The sequence below is a fragment of the Zootoca vivipara genome, chromosome 8 (assembly GCF_965207765.1).
Source record: "Zootoca vivipara chromosome 8, rZooViv2.hap1.1, whole genome shotgun sequence".
In the NCBI taxonomy this organism is placed as follows: domain Eukaryota; kingdom Metazoa; phylum Chordata; class Lepidosauria; order Squamata; family Lacertidae; genus Zootoca; species Zootoca vivipara.
Window position 1 is genome coordinate 31,396,032 of NC_142591.1, and position 25,238 is coordinate 31,421,269.

The 25,238-nt window shown below is 42.7% G+C and overlaps 2 protein-coding genes across 10 annotated transcripts; one reads left to right on the forward strand and one right to left on the reverse strand.

The window, feature by feature from the left end:
- Positions 1-1,056: 1,056 nt before the first annotated feature.
- Positions 1,057-16,605, forward strand: BLOC1S4 (biogenesis of lysosomal organelles complex 1 subunit 4). 4 transcript variants are annotated; one of them, XR_015951659.1, is made up of 7 exons: positions 1,057-1,387; positions 2,246-2,317; positions 2,720-2,821; positions 4,213-4,347; positions 5,239-5,383; positions 12,653-12,752; positions 15,974-16,605. XR_015951659.1 is itself a non-coding variant. In XM_088676256.1 (6 exons), exons 1-5 carry the CDS (start codon positions 1,160-1,162, stop codon positions 5,338-5,340), a joined length of 639 nt encoding a protein of 212 aa, XP_088532382.1. In that variant the 5' UTR covers positions 1,057-1,159; the 3' UTR covers positions 5,341-5,383; positions 15,974-16,605. The 4 variants fall into 4 exon arrangements, 3 of the variants coding, with proteins under 3 accessions (XP_088532382.1, XP_034980813.3, XP_034980812.3); XM_088676256.1 differs by lacking the exon at positions 12,653-12,752; XM_035124922.3 differs by lacking the exon at positions 15,974-16,605 and having other exon boundaries at positions 12,653-12,804.
- Positions 7,650-24,092, reverse strand: ADNP2 (ADNP homeobox 2). Of its 6 annotated transcripts, none has more exons than XM_088676253.1 (5): positions 24,039-24,063; positions 16,664-16,813; positions 14,565-14,684; positions 13,951-14,040; positions 7,650-12,839 (listed from the first exon to the last, which is right to left on the reverse strand). In XM_088676253.1, the coding sequence occupies exons 3-5, from the start codon at positions 14,670-14,672 to the stop codon at positions 9,924-9,926; spliced, it is 3,114 nt and encodes a 1,037-aa protein (XP_088532379.1). In that variant the 5' UTR covers positions 14,673-14,684; positions 16,664-16,813; positions 24,039-24,063; the 3' UTR covers positions 7,650-9,923. The 6 variants fall into 6 exon arrangements, with proteins under 6 accessions (XP_088532379.1, XP_088532377.1, XP_088532378.1 ...); XM_088676251.1 differs by lacking the exon at positions 24,039-24,063 and adding an exon at positions 23,448-23,860; XM_088676252.1 differs by lacking the exon at positions 24,039-24,063 and adding an exon at positions 17,635-19,652.
- Positions 24,093-25,238: the final 1,146 nt, after the last annotated feature.

Below are 25,238 nucleotides of genomic sequence, written 5' to 3' on the forward strand. Positions count from 1 at the left end.
TGGAACAGACTTTAATGTGAAACCCTGGAGAGCCACTGCCAAGTGAGTGTAGACAATGCTGAGATAAATTGGCCAATGATCTGAGTCCATATGAGGAAGTTTCCATGTAAATGCAGTAGCTCCCCAATCTACAGTCATGGAATTTCAAAATTTGTGGGATGAATATTTATTTGAGGAAGGCAGGTGTAAGGGCAAGGAAGAAGTGCTAGATTCCCCCTCTTTCCCCCCCCCCCGCAAGGGAGGAGTGATTACTTGCTTCTTTGTCCCAGCAGCCCAAGATAGAAGCTCAAAGCTACAAAGTGCTTAATATAATTAAGTCAAAATTTTTGTGGGGGGGCAGGCTTTTGCTGGGGGCGTCGGAACCTAAGAATTTTATTGTTTATTAAGGGGGCAGCTGCCCCCCCCCGCCTTGGCTACACCCATGTCGGCGTTTCTCGTCCCAAAATATTTTTTATTTTTTAAAAGACAGTGGCTAAAGAAACGTTTGTAACTTCACCATTAAACCAGGTTTTTCTCTCTCGTTGGGCGGGCGGTTGACATCTCAGCACAGAATGTTACTATTTCGTGGACATTTGGATCGGCCCTACTCTGCTGATAGACCACCGTGGCTCCGGCTGCAATTGTATACCTATTTACCTGTTAGCAAGTGCTATGAAACTCCATGGGGCTCCTTTCCTAAGTTTGCTTGGCGCCTTCCTCTACCTTGGAGGTGCTGAACAAAACAAGGGAAGATAGAGGCAGCACCTCGCTTTTAAAAGGAATCTGCGATCCTAAGTTCACAGGGCGGGGGAGAACAAGGGAAAACGAAAGCGGAAGCACCTCCCTTGACCCTCTCCAGCCTAGAACTGAGGGAGGGAGGGAGGCCGCTCTCGGGGGCCAGGCCTGAGGCGGGGCCTCTAGTCCCAGGAGACCCAATCACGGGCTCCGTTCAAGAGAACGCCACGCCTCCGCCACGCCCCTCATGAGATTTAACAAACTGGAGCCTTCCCTTTGCCGTGTCCCCGCTGGGCTTCCGTAGATGAGGAAAGGCACCTTCCCTCCTCCCGCTACCCCTCCGACAGTTGACGGGCCGACTGTTGAAAAGCGCTTCGTCAGGTGACAGGCGGTTGGCTTCCAGATGCGCGCGGGCGGAGAGTAGTAGCGCGAGGGAGGGGGCCAAATGGATGAGGCGGCAGTTGAGGAACCGCCGCCGCCTCCGCAGCTGAGCGGCGACAGCGGCAATGTCTCTCAGAGCCACAGCAGCGCCTCCGGCATCGGGGAGGAGGAGGAAGAAGACGCGGCCGAAGGAGATGCCTGCGGAGCGGAGCTGCTGCTGGCCGCGGCCGCGGCGGACTACGCCGGGTACCTGCTGCCCTCGCCGCTGGGAGGAGTCGCCCCAACCGGGCAGGTGAGCGCAATAACCCGCCCGCGTCTCCGGGGGGGGGGGCGCGCCGCTTAACCCCAGCCTCTGAGTGGGGGGGGGGAGAATTTTGTCGCGCCGCGGTGCTTACCTAGAAGCAAAGCTCCCCCCTTAGTTCAGTGGGGTGGGGCTCCCAGGTAGGGGGACGTAGTGGGCTCACCCCTTTAGGCTGGACTCCGCCACCCCATGGGCGTAGCGAGCCCCCCCCCAAAAAATTAATTAAATAAATAAAACTTAACTAAAAGTAGAAATTGTAGATTTTGACAAGATTTTTCTGAGCACTTTGGGTCAAAAAAAGCAATTTGAAACAACCGTTGAGACATTTAGTTCAGAATCTGCTAGACACAGGATGACAGGTGGGTGTCCCCCCCCCATAAATTATGACTATGCCCATCCCCCCACCCTCAGTTTTATGCAACTCAGCAGCTGTAGGACTTTATGGTCTTACTGGCCTTGGACTTTGTGAGGAGTTTCCTTCTTGGAGGTTAATGGGTATTGCTTCCATTGTTCAACAAAATCCTGTGCCCGTTTACTCAGAAGCAAGCCCCATTTTGCCCAAAGTTTCTTCCAGTCCATGTATTATCATTATTTCTTAATTTCTAATATTGCCCTCATCCGAGGACAGTGTTAAAACAATAAAAAAGAGACACAACATAGTAGCAAACAAAAACGCCCCCATCACACACACAAATGAAAAAGGTTATCGTTTGTTTAATTAGCCAAAGGCCTGGGAGAAGAGGAGTGTTTCTGGTGCCAAAGAGGGCACCAGGCGAGCCTCCCTAGGGAGAGCATTCCACATAAGAATGCCCTGTGACATTTGTAATTTTTTTTTTTTTTTTTTTGCAGATTGAAACCTTAGACAAGAGTCTGGAAGATTTGCTGACCAGGGTAGATGAGTTTGTGGGGATGCTAGACATGGTAAGTCTAAGAACACAATAGATACAACCGTTGAGGGTCATCCACTGAAATCAAACTACCTTTAGGCATGCTTTCACACCAACATGAAATTAAAAATCTGAATCTAGCTTGTTTTAACATGTAGCATTCTAGTTTTTGTGGCATCCCAACAATTACCCACAGGCATGTGCAGATTTGCTCAGATCAAACAAAAAATGAAATAGCCTTAACCAATTCGTTCTGAGCCAAATACAATTTTGTTTAGATTATGGGTGTTCTTTATATGAGCACTTAAGACGCAAATTCCTTACTTGTAGTGGCCTGTGGGTTTAAATAACATTTTATTCATTCATGTAGATGATGTTTGAGATCGCAGGTAATCTTAATGCTGTTGTTTAGAATTTTTGTCTGATATTTTTCTAGATTCGAAGTGATTCCTCTCAAGTAGTAAGTGAAAGTGTGCCTCATATTCATGCAAAGGCAATGGAAATGAAGCAACTGTATAGAAAGATCGACAAACTGGAGGTATGTGTTTCTAATGTCAGTATCACAGCCCTTTTTTTACAGGATTACTTGGAATTAATCTTTGGGCTATTTTCTTTTTGATCCTGTAACATAAAGATATTCACCCAATCCAAATGATTGAGCTCCAGAATTTGCGTAGAACTTCCCAGCTGGAAAGGAAGGAGAAGTTTCCATGTCCATTCCTTTTCTTGTGTGTAGATGATCTTGTAGATTGGGCACATTGCCCCTTGCTGTTCTTAAAACTTAGTTCAAACTGCCACTTTTTTTAAAAAAATCCTTTCAAATAAAAGAGGAATGTGGCTTTGTAGTGTAAATCAGTGTATCCAGGCACTCTAGGGGAAGAGCTTGCTATGCTGTCTTGGCATATACAGTGGTACCTCGGATTTCAAACGTAATCAATTCCAGAAGACTGTTAGATTTCCGAAACATTCGGAAATGGAAAACTCAATATGGAAGCCTCAAAATGGAAAACTCAATATGGAAAACTCAATACAGAAGTCACGTGGCATATTCAACCTCTGAGGTGCATTCAAAAGCTGAAGCATTTACTTCCAGGTTTAATGTACTGTATTTGAAAACTGAAATGTTCGTCAACGGAGACGTTCAAAAACCAAGGTACCACAGTATAGTCATCTTACATTCTAAAAATTATGACTCGCTCTTCAGAGATTTCAAAGGAGTTTAGAAGTTCAACATATAAGAAATCTTGGGATTCTTCATTTCTGTTCTGTTTCCCACCACCACCCAAAAAACCCCTACTGTGCTTCCAATACTTTTTTTGTAATTATGTAGTTAGAACTCTTGACATAGGTAAGAACACTGACTCTCAATTATTTTAATTTAAAAAAACAACATGTTACACAGTGGTTGAATAAACCATGTGTTAAACAGATGCTTTTCCACAATCTAATGCATAGTTAAATGTGCTTTAAAATGCATTGATTTTCATGTACCGTGTTTCTCATATTATAAGACACGTCTTATATTTATTTTTTCCTCAAAAAACACACTATGGCTTATTTTCAAGGGATGTCTTATTTTTTCCTCCTCCTCCTGCCGCGGCTGGCATTGCTGCTGCTCCTATCACTATGTCTTATTTTCGGGGTATGGCTTATATTCCTTGAATGCTTAAAAATCCTGCTATGGCTTATTTTATGGGGATGCCTTAAAATATGAGAAACAGGGTACTTTAAGTTGGAATTTGGAATGTGGCTGTTGAATTTCATATATGCCAGTGTATTTCAGATGCCAGTATAGTTTCTGACATGCATACAGAAAACTTGACTTTTTATATGACCAATAGAACTATTTGGGCAAAGAAAATATCCCTTTAATATTCTCTTGTATTGCACCTATTCATTGCTATTGATCTGTTGTTGTCTTTCAACCAGGCCTTTGTAAAAATGGTTGGAAATAGTGTGTCAGGGATGGAAGAACAGATCACAAAGGCAGAATCAGACCTTGGAGCATTTCCAAATACTTTCAAAAAATTTCTACACACAATCAATGTGCCATCTTTCCTTAACGTAAGTTTTCTTCCTCAACTATAGAAATGCTTGCTATAATAATGCACTTGATATCCAATATCATGAGCTTTTGTTATGTTCAGATCACCTTATTAGATTAGTTAAGGCTTTCTGAACGTTTGTAAGCCCAGGAGAGCAACTTCAGCAAATCTCCCCACTGTTGAGATTATGATTCATTAAATAGAGGTGTGGTTGGTTGATCCTGACAATCAACATATGGATGTGTGGATTTAGATACATAAAAGAGAAACATATAATGCAATCTAGATAACTTTCATGGAGTGTTATATCCCTCACAGACATTTGCTTACATTGTGCTGCTTCCCTTCAAGGATTGCCCCACCACCACATTTATCTGAGGTGGAAAATTGGTTTTGGGGGAAACAGGAATTAGAACATGCTATATGTGCCATGATTGCAAAATACTGTTTTATTAAACTTAACCCCTAAGTACTCAATTGTTAACAAAACGTATGCCCACAGTGGCCAACCTACCCAACCAACCAACAGAAAGATTCATACATGTTTCACCTTGCTATCTCAGATAAGTCCTCCGCAGGTGAATAGAAAAGTTACTTGCTTCCATGAGAAATGAATGACAAACTGTCAGCTCCATTCTTTGAGTTCTTTTGGATCTTGCCTGTTTTGTGCTTCAGGGCATGAGGACTCATACATCTTTTGTCTTACAAGTTCCTATGAATTACAAGTGGAGAGAGTACTGTTGCACTTGGGACCCGCTTGTGGGCTTCTAATCTAGTTTGACCACTGTGGGAACAGAATACTTCTAGTAGGGCTCCTCTTAAGCTACCACCAAAATTCTGGGGAATTCATAATTTATTTCTGTTTATTTTGTTGTGAGCAAGTATTTTAACATACAGGTTTTAATTCCAGAAATCATCTTCCTCAAGGCAGAATCAAACAGTTTATGAACCTCCTGATCTCTTCAAGACAGAAGACTACTTCCCTTCCCTTGGTGAAGCACAGTATATGTGATTTAGCTTGACAATGACATTATTGAAAAGAGAGTCTTATCTAAGTGAGTTCAGTGCTGGTCTTAGGTAGTTGCAATTCTTTGGAAATTATGTCCTGCTGCCTCCCATGTGTCCCAAGGCCTCTTCAAACATACTTCAGCTTAGTTTTGTATAGAATACTGTTTTTTCCAGTCTTCCAACAAGGTGAACTATACACTCATGTTTGGCAGCTAACCTTTGCAAGTAACCCATTTTGAAGGCAAGGAGATGGGGTTGGGCTGTGAGTCAAGCACACAGTCATGCCACATGACTTTTAAGACATAAGCAATCCTTCTTATTTTATGTGTAGGAAAGAGGATAAGAGTGTGCAGAATGGGCTTCCTTATGACCAGCTCCCTACCAAACACCTTTTTTACCTCTTCAGGCCAGAAAGTGTCAGGGAAGGCAAGTGGGGAAGTTAACACGCGAGTTAATACCTTCCTTTCTTACACTAGCCCCTAAGGATGCCATAAACACACACACATACCTGCCTTTTTTACTTGTCAATATTGAAAGACTAGGTAGAAGCAGGTATACTCTGTGTTCCTTAGATCTACAGCCCCTTCTTTGGGCCTGAAATGACTTGTGTGGAGATGGAAGAGGCCAGGCAATAGAACTCATTTTTGTCTTCCTGTGCCCAGGAGTGGATTGGCATATGGGCAACCAGTTGCCATACTCTCTTAATATTTTCTTGGTTATTCTCATTTCAGAAATTGGAATAAAAAATGTATAAATACCCATCTGCAGTTAAGAGATTAAGTAGAGGGGAGAAAACAGGAAATGTATGCTTTTGCATCTCATATTTTTATTTGCTGCTGATAGTATTAACCCACATACCACAAGGATATTTTTTAAAAATTATTCTGTGGTACTTTTAAGTGCAATAAGGACCAAAACTATACATTCATGCCCTTTTAATGAATGTATCTGGATTCAGTTCAACGTATTGGGTGGAAATGCACTGTTTAAACAAGGAGAGGCAAAAGCTCCTTTGTTTTTTTAACTACTGCAAAGTAAAGTAAAACAGCTATAGGTGCTGCCTACTACAATAATTCTGGGGAACTGTTGCCAACAAAGCCCTTTTTGATGAATATTTTAAAATGTTTGTATATAAAATGCCAAAAGCAGTGGCCAAAGCTCTTATAACTTAAAATCTAATTAAAGTTTAAATAAGATTCCTTAGAGTATGACATTTTTATTTTTAAACTATAAATATGTAAGGTTGCACTCATAAGCCCACTTGCTTGGGATTATGGCCAATGAATTCATCAAGATCATACTCTCTAATATAGTGTTATGGCATGCCACCCCACCCCCCCCACAGCAGCCTGTTAACGCTCAAAAATTGTGTGCACTGGTTCAAAAAGATTGCCAACCCCTCATCTAGATATTCAACTCTCACATTGTCACAGAAACTAGGAGGTATTTTTATTAAAACAGGATTATGGAATTTGGATTTTTCCTCTAGCAGTGAAACTATTTTCAATGCTGCCATATTGAGAAACCTAGCCAAAGGCTTTTGCAAGCACCAGTACTTTCTGCACCCTCTTGATAATGCTGTAAAAGGGATACTGGTGGGGAGATAGAATGTGGTTCTTTTCGGGATAGTAGTTCTTAGTTATGTATGATAATCCTGCCCAAACATGAGATGACTAACATAACTCTACAGAATCAAAGGGTGCACAGAATGTATTCAGCAGAATGCAGTGGCAAACAAAGCATTTTCTTAACTCTCTTTCAGTCTGAGTGGGCTGCTACACGATTAAATGGAACCATGTTTCATGTACCGTGTTTCTCCGAAAATAAGACACCCTCTTATATTTATTTTTGCTCCCAAAAAAACCACGCTGGCTTATTTTCAGGGGGGTGTCTTATTTTTTTTAATTGCATGTCCAGCCTAGCCTCTTCCTTGGCGCCCTCCAGAACTGCGCCTATCACTATGTCTTATTTTTGGGGTGTGCCTTATATTGCACAGCTGCTTAGAAATCCTGCTACGGCTTATTTTATGGGTATGTCTTATTTTAGGAGAAACAGGGTACTTACCTGTCAGGAAAGAGGATCCAACCTAAGTGTCTCACTGATATACACAGCCTGCATAGGCAGTGCCCCTTCACCAGTACATATCCAAACCCCCAACACACCTGTGGCCTGAAGTAGTGCTGCCAGGGAATTTTACAGCTCAAGCCTGCCTACAGGGTCAAAGACCAAGTATACAGGAAACAAAGAGTTCTCTAAGGGCTGTGTGCTTGAATGCTGCTCCATTACGTCACTTAAAAAACTTCTATACACACCTAAAATTGAAAACTTGGGTTTATTTGAAGTCAACAGATCAATTGCTCACATGTAACAGACCAGGCTCTCTCCTACTGTAAGGAGTAGCTCAGGCTTTATGTGCTCCTCTCACTCCTTCATAATCCTTGGCGTTTAGAAAAATAAAGAGGAGCTGTTCACGAAAGCACCACTAATGCACCTCTAGTCACTTCCATTCTTGGCAGATCATACATGCAGTATTCAGACATGTGCTGTAGTGAGAACCAAGCATAATAATTAGCACTGTCATATAATTTATCCTGCAACTTAAAATAAGCTCACATATTAACTTTGGCCAAGTTGAAATGCAGACCAGTTGGTCAGCACTGAACACAGATATTTGCACTTCAGTCAGTTTTGATTTATAGGTCGTCATTTCCCAAAGCCAAGTTGCTCTTCCCTTAACGTCTGCAGTGACTTTTGTTTTGTACTTACTGCCAGCATCTGGGTTTCAGGTAAAAACAGCTTGCTTTTGCCACTACTTTTACCTCCTAGTTTTCCACAAAACAGCAGAGGGAGGCACTATTCCACATTCTCTGGGCATTCTCACACGAATGGATGGATGTCAAAGTTAAAATAGTAGAAGTAGTAGTAATCACCACTTGGGTGGCCAGTTCACTCCTGAATCAATTTCTTTCACCAAGTTCTAGCATATACATAACCGTTAAGTATCAATGCTGAAACAAATGTAAATAATCTACCTGTGCCTACAGAACCCCCATTGCAGTATTTATTTTTTTGAACTGGCATTATTCACTGTCAGATGAGATTGTATTATAGAATAGAACCAAACCAAAAAGCCCTCTGAACAATTTTCTGACATTTATAGAAATTGAACAGCCTATAATACAACTGCTTAAATTGCACAAAGTTATTTACATGCAGTTTCACCTTAACAAAAATTCTCTTGCCATAAAAGACACGTTAGTAACTAGAAAACAATGTCAAGTCAGCACACCAAATATATCATTTTCTTTTCTTGATGCTAAAGTAATAAGGTGTCCTAGTCAAGTTCAACAGAATGTTAAATGTTAGTAGTTAAAACTAATATTCTGTAGAGATGTCAGAACATACATTGCTGAAAAGTAAGACAAGAGAAGCAATAAAACCTGCCCCTGTTCTCAGGCCTATTTGTTTTTAAAGAGTATTCTGCTTGTGCAATCTCTTGCCTAACTTTAGACATGGTTGTCATCTGGGTGACACAGGAAATAATTCAGCTACTGTAATGATAGCAAGTGCTTTCAATAAGCATTGATTCAAATGCAGTGAGAAAACTGAATAAACTCAGGGCCTGCACTAGGCTAGTATTGCTGAAGTCTTTGATCTCTTGCCCCAAGCAAAAGTGGCTTGGGATTATTTCCTAACATAGAGCAGAGCAGCTAGTGAAAAGCCTTCATAAAGTGTACATAGCCAAGTGCTGCTTGGAACAGTATGCTATGTCATCAGAGCTCCCAGCAAGCTATAGAGCCATATGAAAAGATCCCTAGGTTGTCATTATAGCTCAGTATCAAATGGACAGCTCCTCTCTTATTTATTCCAAAATGCAAATCAAGGATTATTAAACCCAAGTGTTAACTTCAGGGGAGAAAAGTTGCCATTTTTAAATGTAAGCCTTCATAATTTCTTACTGTAAAACAAATAGTTTAGAAACAGTGCTTGCAAATCCTTGGCTTACGTGTTTCATAACTAAAGGCAGCCGTTAGGTCCAATTAATCAAAGAGTTTCTGAAATTGTTATAGCTGTCACTGGTAAATTTGTTATTTTGGAGAGCAATATGAAGATTAGGTTACAAGTTAACCATATTAATTTTAAAGACAGGGGAGGTTTCTTTAAATTATGGCCCTCCTAATAGTTTTATTATTTTATCAAACATATACACTTTTAGAAACAATTTGTACTTTGAAAAAAAGCCAGGAAAATTGTTACACAATTGTATAAAAACCATAGGCAGAGAAAACTACCCCATGAACAGCAAAAAAGAACAAAACAAAAACCCAGAGCCTCAGGTATACTATACTGTACCCTACTGTCACAAAGAACACACAGCCCAAATGAAAGCGGCACTGCATACTAATCTTTTAATAATCACAAGAAACTAAATCAGTGAGACAATTCAAAGAATTATCGAGTTGGAAGGACGCTGAGGGTCCTTGAGTCCAACCCCCTGCAATGCAGGAATCTGAACTAAAGCATCCATGACAGATGCCTGAATATGCAATCTTGATTGCCTTATATGAGTTTTTTTTAAAAAAATTTTTACACATCTTCAGATTCACATTTTAAGCTCAAACTGTGCTTCACATTTTTAAGTTCAGACATATTGAATCCCAAAAGCACAGATGGCTTAAGATTTTTTATTGCCTTTAGGCAGGTGTGTCTCTTTCTCCCAAAGAATGATGCAATGTCAACTTTGTAAGCACACAGACTGGATGACAGTAACTCTAACTCCTTTTTAGTGGGATACGGCTTCTCATGAAAATAATCTGTAAGAAACAGTTTTTGAACTTCATTTGAGCTCTTTTGGAATGGCTTTGGATTTAATGCTAAAATGTGAAGATTCTCCACGGAGGGCTGGCCCTTAGTTTCAGACTTATGATCAGTCTTTTGTCTCTTGGAAGGCACAAAATTCATTTCCTTAGCTGGAACTTGGGCTGTGCCGCTGTCTATAATCAGGAATGGCTGGTCATCATTCATTTGATCCTCTGCAACAGAATAAAGGTGATCAGATAGTTTCCTCTTTGTTGAGAGAGAAGGATCATCATGATTTTCACCATTCACAACTGCCAGATCTTTCTTCTCATCGAGTTCAGGCTCCATCTTCACAGCTGGGGTGCTGTCTTTGGGAGCACTCCGGCAGCGAAGCAGATGCACAGCAATAGCAGTCAGAGTCATGTTGCCAGTATATACACCACAGCAGTGGATACATTTGAAAGCTGGAGTCTTTAAAATGGTGTGCACAGTTGGCATGATATGGTGCCTGTCCTTCAAATGGAACTCATAGGCTTCTGGGCTAGTGAAAACACCGTAACAAAAAGGGCAAGTTGATACTTTCTTATTGCCATTATTCATATCAGCAGTCTCATGTTGCAGCTTCATGTACAGAGGAATAAGTGTCCTTGAATTTACCCCAGCGAGTACTGCTAGGTGTACTTCTTTTTCACAAAGTTCTTCTTTTACAGTTATGCTAAAGTCAAAGTGAGGAAACACCAGGTCACCTTCCGAATCACTCTCGAGTTGAAAACCTTTGTCATCATAATCTGCATGTAGTTTCTTCTTCCCCTTATGTACAGTTCTAGTATGATCCACAAGGCATTTTAGATCGTGGAAAGTACTGGTGCAAAACAGGCAAGCTAATCCATGTATGAAAATATGTTTTATAAGCTCTGCCTGAGAGAGAAAACATTTACAAGAAAAACACCTGACCGTCTTATCTTTTAGCCATCTCAGAAAAGGTGCACAGGCTGCAACTTTGTCTGTATCAAGCTTGCCCATCTTCCCTGAACTGCATTTGTGAGCCACTTGCATGTGCACCTGATAGACGTTTGATGGGAAAAGCTCACTGCAAACAGGGCAAGTCTTCCACTGCTTGGCCTGTTTAAGGGCTAGGCTCATTGCAGAGGCAGAGACAGAAGTCTTGGCGAGGGTATTCGTGGAAGAAGTTACTACTACAGAGGAAGGCACAGTAGCTGGAGCCTGAGACTGCTGAGTAACTGTACTAGACTGCATCAGCTGAACAGGCATCTGAGGAGGAGGTGGAGCTGTTGTCACCCCACCACCCGCTGGCACAGGCAAAGCTACTGAAACTGGGGCAAAGGTGTACGTAGGTATCCCATTAACTTGTCTGCCAGTTGGAATTAACTGTCGAAGGATAGGTCCCGCAGTCAGTAAAGTAGCATTCTGAGAAACTCCAGGTCTGACAGATGGGTTTACCGGAAGTACTCTTGGTGCAACAGGCTGATTGAATTGGAGAATCCCAGGTCCAACCGACTGGTTTACAGGAAGAACTCCAGGTGAAACAGGATGATTAAACTGGAGAACCCCTGGTGGGAGCGTCTGGGCGACTGGAAGAACCCCAGGACCACTGGGCTGATTCAAGCTACCAACAGGTCGGTTTACAGCAAGGACGCCAGGTGAAGAAGGCCTGTTTACCGGAACAGAGCTAGCTCCAATGGGTCTGTTCAGAGAACCAGCAGGCTGAGTAACAGATTGATTAGCAGGAAGCAGGGTAGGCCGGACAGGCCGAGTGAATGAAAGGACTCCTGGAGGAACAGTTCGACTTATGCTCCCAGGAGGCTGCTTCACAGGAAGTCGATGAGAAACAAAGACTGGATGAGGAACTGCAGACCGAAGAGTCACATTATTCGGACCTGCTTGGCCAGGCAGTAGTGTATTACATGACTGGGACTGGGCAACTGAAGTTGACGATGATGGATGTGTCAGGCTACTAGAGGCACTTGGTCCAACTGTGTTTGGGACTGCTTTTGTTGGCACCACATTCTGATTCTGATTCATTGATGGAAGCGAAAGTTGGATACACGTAGGAGAAGGTGAACCCACTGAAGAAGTGGTAGGTATCAGTGATGGTGTGCCTCCAACTGTGGAAGGCTTGGGCGCAATACTGACAATATGCAGGGACTTTGCTTGTCCTGATTTTTTAGGCTGCACTGAAATTACAGGTCTCAATATATTCTCCAGGTCTTTGTGTACTTCAGATGTCAGGACATGGTATATTAAAGATTCCCGACTGTTTGCAAAAGCATTGCACTTTTTACAGTAGTGATCAATAAAATTCTCTTCACTTTCATCAGGCCTCTCCTCAAGGTATGTGCTTATTAGGCTTTGGAAGTGGGTTACCAACACATGTTTCTTCGTATTATAGTACAATGTGTCTGTAAACTGACATTTCTGGCATATGAAGTTTACTGCATCACTCCGGAATTGTCTCATTCCACCACTCACATTATAGTTTTGAATTTTTTTCTTAGAGTGAAATATACGAAGGTGTTTTCCCACTACTTTGGAATGAGAAGCAAATGGACATTCTGGGCAAGGAACAACTAATTCTTGATCAACTTCATCTTCATGGTAACGGTTCAAGTGGTTTTTGAAAGAAGAAATAAATTTTGATGAGAACTTGCAGAGGCTACAGCAGTACGGATTTGTTCTGTATCTCTGAAAAACAAGAAAAAGGGGCAGTTACTTCAACTGGCATCTACAAAAGGCGTATTTATGTTGACTGTCAAATAAAAATACCAAAGTTCTGAAAGCCAATACAGTACAGTGGTACCTCGCTTTGAGTATACAATTGGTTCCGGAAGTCTGTACTTAACCTGAAGTGCACTTAACATGAGGCAAACTTTCCCATTGAAAGTAATGGAAAGTGGATTAATCCGTTCCAGACAGGTCCGCGGAGTACTTAAACTGAAAGTACTCAAACCGAAGCGTACTTAAACCGAGGTATGACTATATACTAATTTCAGTCAACATAAAAGTTTCTTCAGGTGATCAGAACTTTCCACATCCAAGAGAGTATTAACAAAAAGCCAATATATTATGCATTTATATGAACACAACTTTCTCATCACTAATATGCTTGCATAACAACACAAACTGTATGCAGAACAAGCAAAATGATGTTTTACGTTGCTGTGCTGGCACACTGCAGATTATTCCAGCAAGACAAACCAGAAGGAAAAGGGGAAAGGGTGCACACTGTCATGCAATAATCTAAAATCATGTTTCTCTTCAAGTGGAAGGGAATGGCAATTCCCAGAGACATATATGAGTGAGTAAATAAAAAAACCTCAGATATCTGTCCAAGTCTATGGATCAGCAAATTAGTCTGACAATGTAAGGAGGGGACATGTGTCTTCCCCCACCCCATAGCCCCATTTAAAATTGGGTGAAAATTTGGATTCTAGCCAACACAGAAAACAATGGGGGGAAGCTACTGCTTGGTGATCAGTCACCAGGAAACAATAATACAGTTTCTTTACTCTTTGAGATCATCATTTTCAAGACCATAATTTTCTTTTCATCTTCTAATCAGTCATTATAATGGTGTCCTTAAAAAAAATACACCAAGTTCCATGTGAACTTGAGAAAAGCATGCACGCCTCTTGCTATATTGCAATCAGCTTCTAAGATTGATAGCCATCTCAGAAACAGTTTGCATTCCACAGTTGATCCCATGCTGTATCACAAAGGCTAAAAAAAACCCACTACGTATTTACAAACCAGTGGGCTCAAACAGCATTCTGAAAACTGTAATGAATAAACATACCCTTCTTCTGGTCACAGACTCCCAAAGAGACACATCACTCCACGAAGTGTTGCAGAAATATTTTTCTCCTGGGTCAAAACTTTTCAGAGTCTATGAAAAAACAAAGATTTCTAAAAGAGCATGCAACTAAAAGAAAATCCTATTTTATACAATTCTAAATCAAGAAGTTAATTATGTTGGATATAAACTGCAGGCTGTTTCACTCACAACACCTCCCTTGCACAACAGGACCTTCAAAACACCAGCAAAAACTGCTCCAGAGAGTTGGGGGACCCTCTGAAGCAGATTTTAGGGGCAAGTGTGTAGGCTCAGGCCCGAGGCCTATGTCAGGAAGCCTTCTCAATGATCACAGATGCAGTCGTTGGAGAAATAGAAGTTCCAATCTCCAAACATCTCTCTCTTAAAAAAGAGTCAATATGCATGCTACAAGTAAATCGCCAAATTGAATCCTATAAAAAGACCTATGATCACTCACACAGTGACTAACAGAGGTTTTACTCATGGACAATTGTGCTGGATTTAGTTTTCCACTCTTTTTCAAGCAATATTTCCACATTTATAGACTCATGCGCTCACTTAAGAAGAATGACAATAGAGAACTATAAGGGTCTTACATGAAGTAACTCCTGACAGCTGTCAAGCCCAATATCCTTTAGAATACCTTTTACTTTCTTCCGAGCCTTCCTTATATTATCAAGATTTTGCACAGGAATTTGAAGCATGTTGAATTTTGCCTAGAAAACAAGGTGACACAATATATACACATCATTTTGTTAAATGTAATATTTCAAATTATGCTTATGCATTTAGAAAATTCAGATTAATCTGACTTTCAACAAATGAGTATATTTGTAGATTTTACACTTTCTGTGGCAGACAACAAATAATACATATGCAGCTATATTTATCACAGGAAGGTTGCAATTCCTATGCACACTTCCCTGGGAGTAAGTGCCACTGAACACAATATTACTTACTTCCAAGTAGCATGCATATGATCACAGTGTCAAGCATCATTCCATGAATTGCTGCCAAGATCTGAGGATTTTAAAAACACAGTACAGTGGTACCTCGGTTTGCGACCGCCTTGGGCAGTGACCGCTTCGGTTTCCATCCACCGCGGACCCGGAAGTGTTTACATCCAGGTTCCACAGCGCTTGGATGCGCAGAAGCACTCTATCAGCGCTTCGCGCATGCGCAGGAGTATGCTTCGGGGAGCGACCGCCTCCCCGGAACCAATTGTGGTCGCAAACCATGGTACCACTGTAGCACTACCTACAGGTAGGTAGCCGTGTTGGTCTGACATAGTCGGGGGGGGGGGGGAGATAAGTAGCACTACCTGTACATGAATGCTACTGCTCAAGTTCTTTATTACTGAAGAGGTGCCATTCTGCTGTTCAAACATTAGCAAAACAAACCAAATAAAAAATTGCAAGTGGAGACCACCACAAAACTTCAGTATTATCCTTCCAGCATCTATTTGTCTGAAAAAGTTGCTCAAAGTACTAAATTACTGAAATGGAAGTAGTAATCTGTATTAAGAGTTTAGAAGCCAAACTCAAGATGTGAATTTCAGATACACACCTCTTTAGTTCGATTGCCATACACTGCCAAGTGATACGTCACAATACTAACTGACAAAAATAGCTACATTTTTCAAGACATATGATGTGCACGCTATGCAACACCACCACCAAACAATCCATGGGGTAAGCACAGTTACAGCCAGAAAGCCATACTACCTCACTACCCACTGTGTTCCCCAATGGGCATATACAATCTTCTGAGCCAATTGCTACTTGCAAGAGCAAAAATATACCAGGTCCTCAGTGGGGACCCCCCCCCAAACACCCCCAGCTTTGAAAACAGACTATGGTAAGTATCACATGCATTTCCAAGTTTCCACCTATTCAAGAGATATGTTAAGAGATGTTAAGAACATTCAAAATGTTGTGACAAGGTCATTCATTTGTTTATAGTACAGTGGAATCTTGGTTCTCAAACTTAATCCGTTCTTTTGTAGGTAAAGGTAAAGGTACCCCTGACCATTAGGTCCAGTCGTGACCGACTCTGGGGTTGTGGCGCTCATCTCGCGTTATTGGCCAAGGGAGCCGGCGTACAGCTTCCAGGTCATGTGGCCAGCATGACAAAGCCGCTTCTGGCGAACCAGAGCAACACACGGAAACGCCGTTTACCCTCCTGCTGTAGCGGTACCTATTTATCTACTTGCACTCTGAGGTGCTTTCAAACTGCTAGGTTGGCGGGAGCTGGGACTGAGCAACGGGAGCTCACCCCATCGCGGGGATTCGAACTGCCAAACTTCTGATCGGCAAGCCCTAGGCTCAGTTGTTTAACCCACAGCGCCACCCGCGTCCCTGCGCCACCCACGTCTTTTGTATGTAGTGACTTCTAAAAACTGATAAGGGTGTCATTTGAAAGCTTAGTATTAAGAGTGTCGCTTTATATGGATGTTTCAAGCACTTCACTTCTTTTTCCAAAGAACAGAGATTGTTCAAGGATGCATTTGTAGTAGCTGCATTAAATATTCCAACCAGAATGTCATCTAGTGTCTAACCATCTTCTCTAACTCAATGTGATGGGCATGGTAACTTACTTCCTGTATAATAAAGCCAGCATATGATTCTTCTCTCATAACTGCTTGCCTTTAACCTTGTAACTTCAAATTTATTGTACACAAATAAGATATAACCACCTTGTATTGAATTACTCATCATGGGTGACCAGGAATTCCATGCAGGCACATTCATGGAACTTCATCCAGGTGAGCGAGCAGGCTGGTGTGTGCCTCTTCCGTCAGCTCATCCGTCTTCTATGCTAGGAAACAAAGTACCTTCCTCCCAGGCTAGCATGGAAATGCAAGAGGGTCAGAGAAATGGTTCTGTCCATGCTCCATCAGCACACTCAGCCTCCACAATAGCTGTGGAGTGGAAGAAGCAAAGTCCCTTCCTTCCTGACCAGCACAGCAATGAAGCTAAAAATATGCACAGTCCAATGAGGAAGACATGAATTGCTCCAATCCTCCAAAAAAGCCATCGCCACATCTTATTTTTAAAAACTTACATCCTATGCTTCTATCGCAGTCACAATAGTGTGGCAGTGAATTTGGTAAGATGTAACATGTTGCCTTAATTATTTACTGTTTTACCCTCAGCCTAGTAACTAATCAATTTCATCAGGTAACTCCAAGTTCAATTTTCCTCACCATTTCTAATTTTATAAGCTATCAATGTTCAGGTTTTTCATATTTTTGTTCAGAGCTAGCCACAAGCTATTCATTATTCAGCTAACACATTTTTTTGCAAAAGCCATAATCAGAGGATAAAATGCACATACAAACAGAAGGCTGCAATGCCAAATAGCCAGTGTGGTGGGATTCCAACAGGTGGAAGAAGCAGGCAAAGTTTCTGGTGCAACTGGATGCAACCAAAGCTTTCAAAACATATCCAGCACCATGCATGTATTTCTTCCCTTTCTATCCCCTGAGCATGCTGTGGCTACTTAGAACTGTTGTCTAAGAGAACAACACATTGCGTTGGTACACGAGTAATTGCCATGCATAAGCCAGTTAAGTGTGCTATGCACAGCTGCTTACTTAGCAATATCCGACTGGAGCTGACAAAGGTCAAAGCAAGGAACCTTCCCACAGTGCAGCCCACCACATACATGCCTGTTCTCCATCTTGAACCATGTGCCAGGCTCCTCTTGAACTCTGTTCCTTGGTTACATGCTTGGTGGCTGAGCTTTCATAGGTAAGGAGACAAAAGTGGCCTGGGAGCACTGAGATGGAAGGTAAGCTGTGCCTACTGGAATGAAGAACTTTCTCCTTTGTTTCTCTTGTCTGCTTTTATTTGGAAAGCATGTGAGATCAAGTCATTAGACAAAGATCTCACCTTCTTCTGACTCAGGGTCTTGCCTCTGATGTAGCCCCCTAAAATTGTGGACCCCTGAGCACATACAGGGAAAAGCCCACCATATATCTGCGTCTTCAGCTGCTTCAGAACCAGATCTCTCTAGAGCAGGCATCCCCAAAACTTTGGCCCTCCAGATGTTTTGGACTACAATTCCCATCTTCCCCGACGACTGGTCCTGTTAGCTAGGGATCATGGGAGTTGTAGGCCAAAACATCTGGAGGGCCGCAGTTTGAGAATTCTTGCTCTAGAGCTTGAATGCAAGACCTGGACTGGAGCTGCTCCTGACCCTAGTGAACTGGAAAACGTAATTCCTGGACTGGACTGGACTGCTCCACTTTATACGTGATACATAATTTGGTTTGGTCACCACTTTCTCATGTCAGAATAAGGTTTTGCTAACAACATAGTCAACATGAGACAGAAAATATCCCAGTGCTTTATTTTTCCATGAAAACTGTTCTGCTTCATAGACTCAATAGTAACAGTTACCCCTTAAAATATAATGTTAGGCAAGCAAAGTTTTAACCATTGTTTACATGACTAAACGACTAAACAACAACAACTATATACGTTCAAAGTTTTAAACCATTGTTTACTATATATGCAGAAAATAAACAACCATACTAAATGAGATCTCTTTAGGAAATCAGAAAAAATGCTATGGAAACTGAAAATATTCCAATACAAATACCACTATGTTAATTAGCCACCGTAATTTGCATTGGAATAAATTCCATTCCAAAACTTTCCAGAAAAGCTACCGTACATCACTGAATATTAAGGGCCAAAGAACTGACAGAGCTAAATGACATAAGTTAGTGCACATGAGAGAACTTCACTTCACTCAAAGCCTTCCCTTGGCTACAATTCCAATTGCTGAAACTATAATCTGTCATAGAACATGAATGGTGTTTTGCCTCTTAAGCAGCAAAATTCCAGGCATGACAGATCTCTCCTGCTCTTCCTTGTTTCAAGATCATGATCTAAAGAACAATTCTGTGCACAAATACATTTGAAAGCCTCTCCACAGTTTGAGCTTAAAATGTAAGGCAATCAAGATTGCATATTCAAGCCATCTGTCATGGATGCTTTAGTTGAAATTCCTGCATTGCAGGGGGTTCGACCATATGACCCTCAGTCTTTCCAACTCTTCAGTTCTATGATTAACCTGATGTCATTCAGCATATCTACTCTGGACTAAACACTCAGGCCAAGACAGCCATGACAACACTGCTGACTAGGAGAGGCAACAAACACACAACACACAACAAACACTGCTGACTAGGAAAGGCAACAAAAGTTTTCTTAAAAAAGACTACATTGATACACCTGCCAGAAATACCAAGTTTCCACATAGAATTTATGAGCTCCTGAAGAGTTTACTACATCAGCTGGAAGAGAAGGGCAGAGGCTGGAGAAATAACTTTGAGTGGATGAGTGTCCCTTTCCCATCATCGGCATCCCCTGGGAAACCTACTGCACCTGGATCCAGGTGCAGAAAGTGCAGCTAACTGCTTAATGAGACACAGCTCTGGGCAGCCTGAGGAAACTCCATCCACCTTGGTGCCTGCCCATAAATGCATGCCCTGCCCAAGAGACAGTAAAGCAGCTGCAGGAGAAAAGGCAGAGGCTGGAGAAGGAACTGAATGGAGGGGTGGCTTATTTGTATCAGCAATGCATTAATGCAATTATTTGTTAACTGTATTTATTGTTCATTGCTGTTTCAGTTTATAGCACTTCACTTGAGATATTTTTTTAATATATTAAGCTGCATATAAATGGAGTAAAGAAAATAATAATAATAATGCGGACTTCCGGTCTGTCACGCTGGCGGAGAGGTGCAGAAACCTCGAGCTCCGAGGTTTCTGGCTCCATGGAGGGGGGGGAATCCCGTGAGGGCCACGCGGATCCCCATAAGAACCGTGGGTAGAGCGTCCCGGGGGCGAAGCAGCCTTGCAGAGCCCCAAGGCGACTCCTCTGCTGCCCGGTAAGCTCGTTAGAGCCCCGAGAGTCAGCGAAGTGGCAGTCACGGGAGCCATTTTGGGCGCCATCGTTACCTCCTCGCAGCGAAGCTCCAACCTCCAGGCTGCAAGCGGCGGATTCTTCCCGTCAAAAGATCTGATCTGGACTAAGTAAGTCAAAATCTGTGATTTGGTCTGAGAAATTTGGTGCTGGGAGGAGGCTTAAAAGGGAAGTCAGCCCCCCCCCCCAATTGAGTAATGGACAATGCAGTAAAGCCATGGAAAGCTCAGAAATTTTGCTTTAAAAGGAAACTTTTTCCTGATGCAGAGTAAGGAAAAAGGAAAAAGTGCTTAAAAACTCTGTAAAAGACTGCGGTTTGTTAAGGGGAAACCCCCCTGTGAACCCCCGGGTCAAAGGAAGGACCGGCTAGCCGTCTTTATGACGTCACAATGGAAAAGAATGTGGCTGCTTGTATGAGACTGAGAGCTGCAGACAAGCAAAAGAGGAAGTTTTAAAAAATAGACTTTAAGGCTACTCGGTGCTGAATTTGAGACTGAATAATAAGAAAAAAGAAAAGAAATAGAGGTTGGATCCAGTTCAGATGGGACTTTATTCTTTTTATACTTGGGAAATATAAAATAAGGACAATAACAACAACACCTCCTGCTCTGCAACAAATATGGAGATGGAAAGCATCAACAGGAAGGAAGAGAAGGTACTGGGCTGTGAGAACAATAGTACACAGTGGGACTTGATTTTAACAACAATTTTGGAAATGACAGAGGAGATTCGTAATCGTAATCGCAAAGGTGTTCTAACAAGTATGGATGGAAAGACTGATGAATTAACAGAAAAGAATCTTCACCTAGATGATCCACATGAATTTAGAGAGGAAGAAGAGGGAGAAGACGAAGAAGGACCAAGGGATGGACTAGAAGACACATGCTGTGATTTGACTATGGGAAAAACTCCGGAAATGACAGAGGACAACTGCAATCCTGAAGGAGGAGAGAAGTCTGCTGACTCAAAAGAACTGATTTTTGAGACAGAAGAGGAAGAAATCACTGTTCCACCGGTGGGAGGGGTGGAACAGGGAAGGGATGAAGAAATCACTGTTTCACTGGTGGGAGGGGTGGAACAGGGAAGGGACTCGATTCAAAAGCCCCCCGAAAAGGGGAATAACAAAAAGGTTGCTACCCCAGTGAGAGAGGGGCAGAAGGAAGCAGGTGGGGGGGGGGCTGAAAGAGAACGAGATTGAGGATAAAATGTCGGGAATACAGCAGGGGAGAGAAAGGGGTGAGCAAAATTTAGAATGCGACAAAACAGGAGTGGGGTGAGGAGGAATTGAGATGATTTTTATAGGTGGATTAAACACGGTCTGAAATCGGAATGCAATAAGGAGCTGGCTGAAATCTCTGGAGACACCAATTCCAAGGAAAGGGGTGAGAACTTGCTTTTAGGGTGGCAAGAAAGGGAAGAAGATTTTGAAAATTAATTATGAATATTTTTGGGTAAAAGGTTAGAGGATATTGGGTAATAAAGGTAAAGAGAAGTAAGTTGGGTAAATGGTTAAAAATAAGTTATAAATTGAAAGAAAGAAGGTAATCTTAGATTTGGAAACTACAATAAATAGTAATTGATAAGGAACTCAAGAAGGGGAAATGAGGAAGTCCGAAATATTTGGATCAGAAATGGGAGAATGGGATAATGTTTTATGCCTTTTTATCTTTAATTTGGGGTTGTTGTTTTTCTTTTTTTCTATCTTTCCTTCACATTCCTATATATAATGAATAAGAATGATATAAGAACAAGGTTATGAAATGTGATATAAGATGTAACTTTATGATATTTAGATGAGATTTGGAAATGGTAAGAGGAAATTATAAACAAGGATTGTAAGAAGGGGAAGTGAAGATGTTGGAAGAAGTAAGAGGGGATATACATTGTCTTTTTTGCATTTTGTATTTTTGTATCTTTTTTTAAAAAAATTCTTTTTCTTTTGTTTTCCTTTTTCTTCTTTTTTCTCTATGTAAAACTCAATAAAAATTATTTTTTTAAAAAAGAAAAAAATACAGTGGTACCTCTACTTACGAATTTAATGCGTTCCGAACACACATTTGTAAGTCGAAAAAAATTGCAAGTCGAATCCCATAGGAATGCATTGGGAGAAAAAATTCGTAAGTCGAAGCAACCTTATTTAAAAATTCGTAAGTAGAAAAAATCCTATCTAAACCGCATCCAAGATGGCGGACGGAGCTCCATTTGTAAGTAGAAAAATTCGTAAGTAGAGTTATTTGTAAGTAGAGGTACCACTGTAATGCTTTAGTAAGAAGATAAAGAGGGCAAAATCACAGAAACAAAATGTGCCTATGAGCTGCAAAGTGTTACCTCTGTCATTTTCCTTATCTCACATGTATGTGGGCACAGGACTTCTCCCCTCCTCTCTTGTACTGTCTCCTCTGTACCTTTGGTTGTCCCACCTTCCCTGATTATCTCCCTTTCTTAATCTGTGGGCCAGGAACACATTTGCAAGCCTTTACAAGTCTATAATGTCATGATCTCTCCAGCTGCCATATGGTTAGCCGCTATGGCCAAAGAGAGGCATGGACTTCTAAGGCCATACAGATACATGACTTTGTGAAAAGGTTCTGGATTCCAGGTCTCAATGGAATAGGACTTCTCTCATACTGTCTTCCATTTGTGCATGGAAATACAGATCACTTGCTGGAAACAGACCCATCACACATACAGTACCATAGTGACTATTAAATGCAAGATCCTAAAATATGCAACACTATCAACCAACCCTCAAGTCTTGGGATCAGAAAAATATCACATTACCCAGCAACCACTTTATAAACAGCCTCTACAGCAGGCATCCCCAAACTGCGGCCCTCCAGATGTTTTGGCCTACAACTCCCATGATCCCTAGCTAAGAGGACCAGTGGTCAGGGATGATGGGAATTGTAGTCCAAAAATCTGGAGGGCCGAAGTTTGGGGATGCCTGCTCTACAGCTTGCTCCAGTCCATCTCTCTAACTCAAACCCCGTTAATGCGCTTCCTAACAAAAATCACAATTCTATTTAGCCTTAAGCAACCAGTTTTGTATTCCAAAATTATTATTTATTTTAAAAAAATGGGTCTACCGTTGGCCACCCCCCACCGAAGCAGTCGAGAGTTTACAGGCTTGCTGAAATCACTGAGGTTCCACCTGAAGGAGAGCGGCAGAGCTGGTGGAGTTAAACACGTAATAATAATAATAATATTGCAAACCCGAATGCCTCACGACATTCCACCCTCCCTAGCCTCCGAGGAGCCCCTGGACCTTATTTGTGCCCCTCAGCTATTACAGCTGCTGGCAGCGCCGGGGAGAAGCGAGCAGGCTGGAGAGAAGCAGCCCTCTCTTCCCTTCGCGGCTTTCCCCCCCTCCGCGCCCGCGAGAGGGAAGGCGGGCTTCCCCACGAGGCTGGGGTTGCCCTCTGGCTGTGGCTTGGCTGGCAGCGCACCGAGGCGGCTGCTGCCAAGGCGGCCTGAGGGGGGCGGGAGGCCGCCCTGGACACCAGAGAGCCCGGGCTCAGCGAAGCGCCGCAGTGCTGCACCTACCTGCCCGGGCGGCAGAGGGAGACCGCTGCCTGCCCGCCGGTTCTTGCACTCGCGCCTCCCCGAGGCGCTTGGACGCGTTGCAGCCTCCGCCGCCTCCTCCTCCGCCCGCGGCCGCTTGCTTGGTCGGCCGGCTGCTCCGTCACTCCTTCCGCGGCCGCCCCGCCCTGCCCCGCCTCCTGGTCCCGATCTGCAGCCCGCGCTCAGTGGCCCAGCAGGAGGGGCAGCGGCGGCGGCGGCAGCAACAGCAGCAGGACCAGGAGCAGCCGCAGCATCCTCGCCCCGACCGCTCGCCCTGCAGCCGTGCAGCGTCGGACCCGGTGCCCGGCTCAGCCCGCGCTCCCAGCCACCCACCCCCGGCTGCTACTCCTCCCTCCTTCCCAAGCCAGAAAGAGAAAATGGCGCTCGATTTGTCTAAGGAAGTGACGTCGGCCCTCATTTGCATGCCAGTCGGTGGACCAATAGGGAGACGCGTGGTCCATGGCTCCAATTGGTTCCCTCCATCAGCACCAACTCTCCAGGAAGGATGGTGTGGCTTCTGGGGAGCGCTCTGGGAGTGCTGTAGAGGTGTCCCCCACCCCTTAAACTACTCACCTGTGCCCTCCACTTTCCTTCCCTTGCTCTGACACAACTCCTGGAACAACTCCGAAGTGGAAACTCCCGCGTGATTTCGTGCTATGACGTCATTGTCAAGGGGCGTGGCGCTGTGACGTCATATCATGTGATGCCACCACGTGGCCATGCAGTATTTCCCTTGCCTATTTGCACAGAATGTTGTGGAAGCCTTGTCTGCAATCAGTATGTTGGTGAAATCCCACCTTACAGCCAGCAGCCAATGAAATGCTGACATGTCAAAAAGCTTTGCATCTCATTGGATGAGGGAACCACTGAAGCCTCTGAGGGAAAGTGTTTCACAAGGTTCACACTTTTCAACAGCACATACACCTTGACATACAAAAAAATGAGGAATATACTTTCCTTTGCAAATCATGCATTTAAGTTTTCCTCAAAGAGCAGGAAGAAGGATAAACTAGATTGTCTATCATAACTTCATAAGAAGATTGTTCATGGGCCTTAGGAACCATTGTGAAATGTTAATGAGGACCACTATATGATGGGTGGAACCACCAACCAATAAATGCAGCTAGAGCAGAACACAGACCAATCCTTGTGGAGCATCTCAACTTAGTTCTTACTAGGCAATTGAATATTTTATATCTTTCTTGGTCTTTGGTCTCTTAAGGTCTTGGGTTTTCCCAAGGAACAATCAATAATTAATAAATATCAAACCAATGTAGAGCTTTCCTTCTTAGCCTAATGTGCTGATCTGTTGAAGAATTGCTAATCTGAGTGACAGCAACAAAATAGGACTTTCATGATTCTGTCTACCCAATGTGGAGGAAATTTGGGGGGGGGGTTGACTATACAGTATAAGATATATTTGAAATATAGTATCAGTATTGTGATAATACAATGGCAAGAGGTAATCAAGTTCTATTGTAATTAAACGTATTATAGGCAACAGAAGAAGTGGCCAACATGGGGCTCTCCATGTGGTGTTGGGTTCCCATCAATCTCAGCCAAGGATGGTCATGGATGGTGGTCAACAATATCACTTTGACTATACTTTGGGCAATAGTACACTTGGTGCTGTTTGGAACATGGAACACTGAACTACCTGGATAGGCTACTTCCCATGAAACTCCTGTGATTTCCCATTCATGTGCTATTGTTTACCCACGTTGTTAAAAAGATGCAGGATCAGCCCATGCAGAAACAGCTTCCACACTTCAA

What these genes read in the sequence shown, in the direction of transcription:
- BLOC1S4 (XM_088676256.1), top strand. Translation starts at nt 1,160, where the DNA reads ATGGATGAGGCGGCAGTTGAGGAACCGCCGCCGCCTCCGCAGCTGAGC. An exon ending in TTGTGGGGATGCTAGACATG is followed by an intron (nt 2,318 to 2,719) that starts GTAAGTCTAAGA and finishes ATATTTTTCTAG; the next exon opens with ATTCGAAGTGATTCCTCTCA. An exon ending in ATGTGCCATCTTTCCTTAAC is followed by an intron (nt 4,348 to 5,238) that starts GTAAGTTTTCTT and finishes TTTTAATTCCAG; the next exon opens with AAATCATCTTCCTCAAGGCA.
- ADNP2 (XM_088676255.1), bottom strand. Translation starts at nt 14,672, where the DNA reads ATGCTTCAAATTCCTGTGCAAAATCTTGATAATATAAGGAAGGCTCGG. An exon ending in GCTGTCAGGAGTTACTTCAT is followed by an intron (nt 14,041 to 14,564) that starts GTAAGACCCTTA and finishes GTTTTTTCATAG; the next exon opens with ACTCTGAAAAGTTTTGACCC. An exon ending in AGTCTGTGACCAGAAGAAGG is followed by an intron (nt 12,840 to 13,950) that starts GTATGTTTATTC and finishes CTTGTTTTTCAG; the next exon opens with AGATACAGAACAAATCCGTA.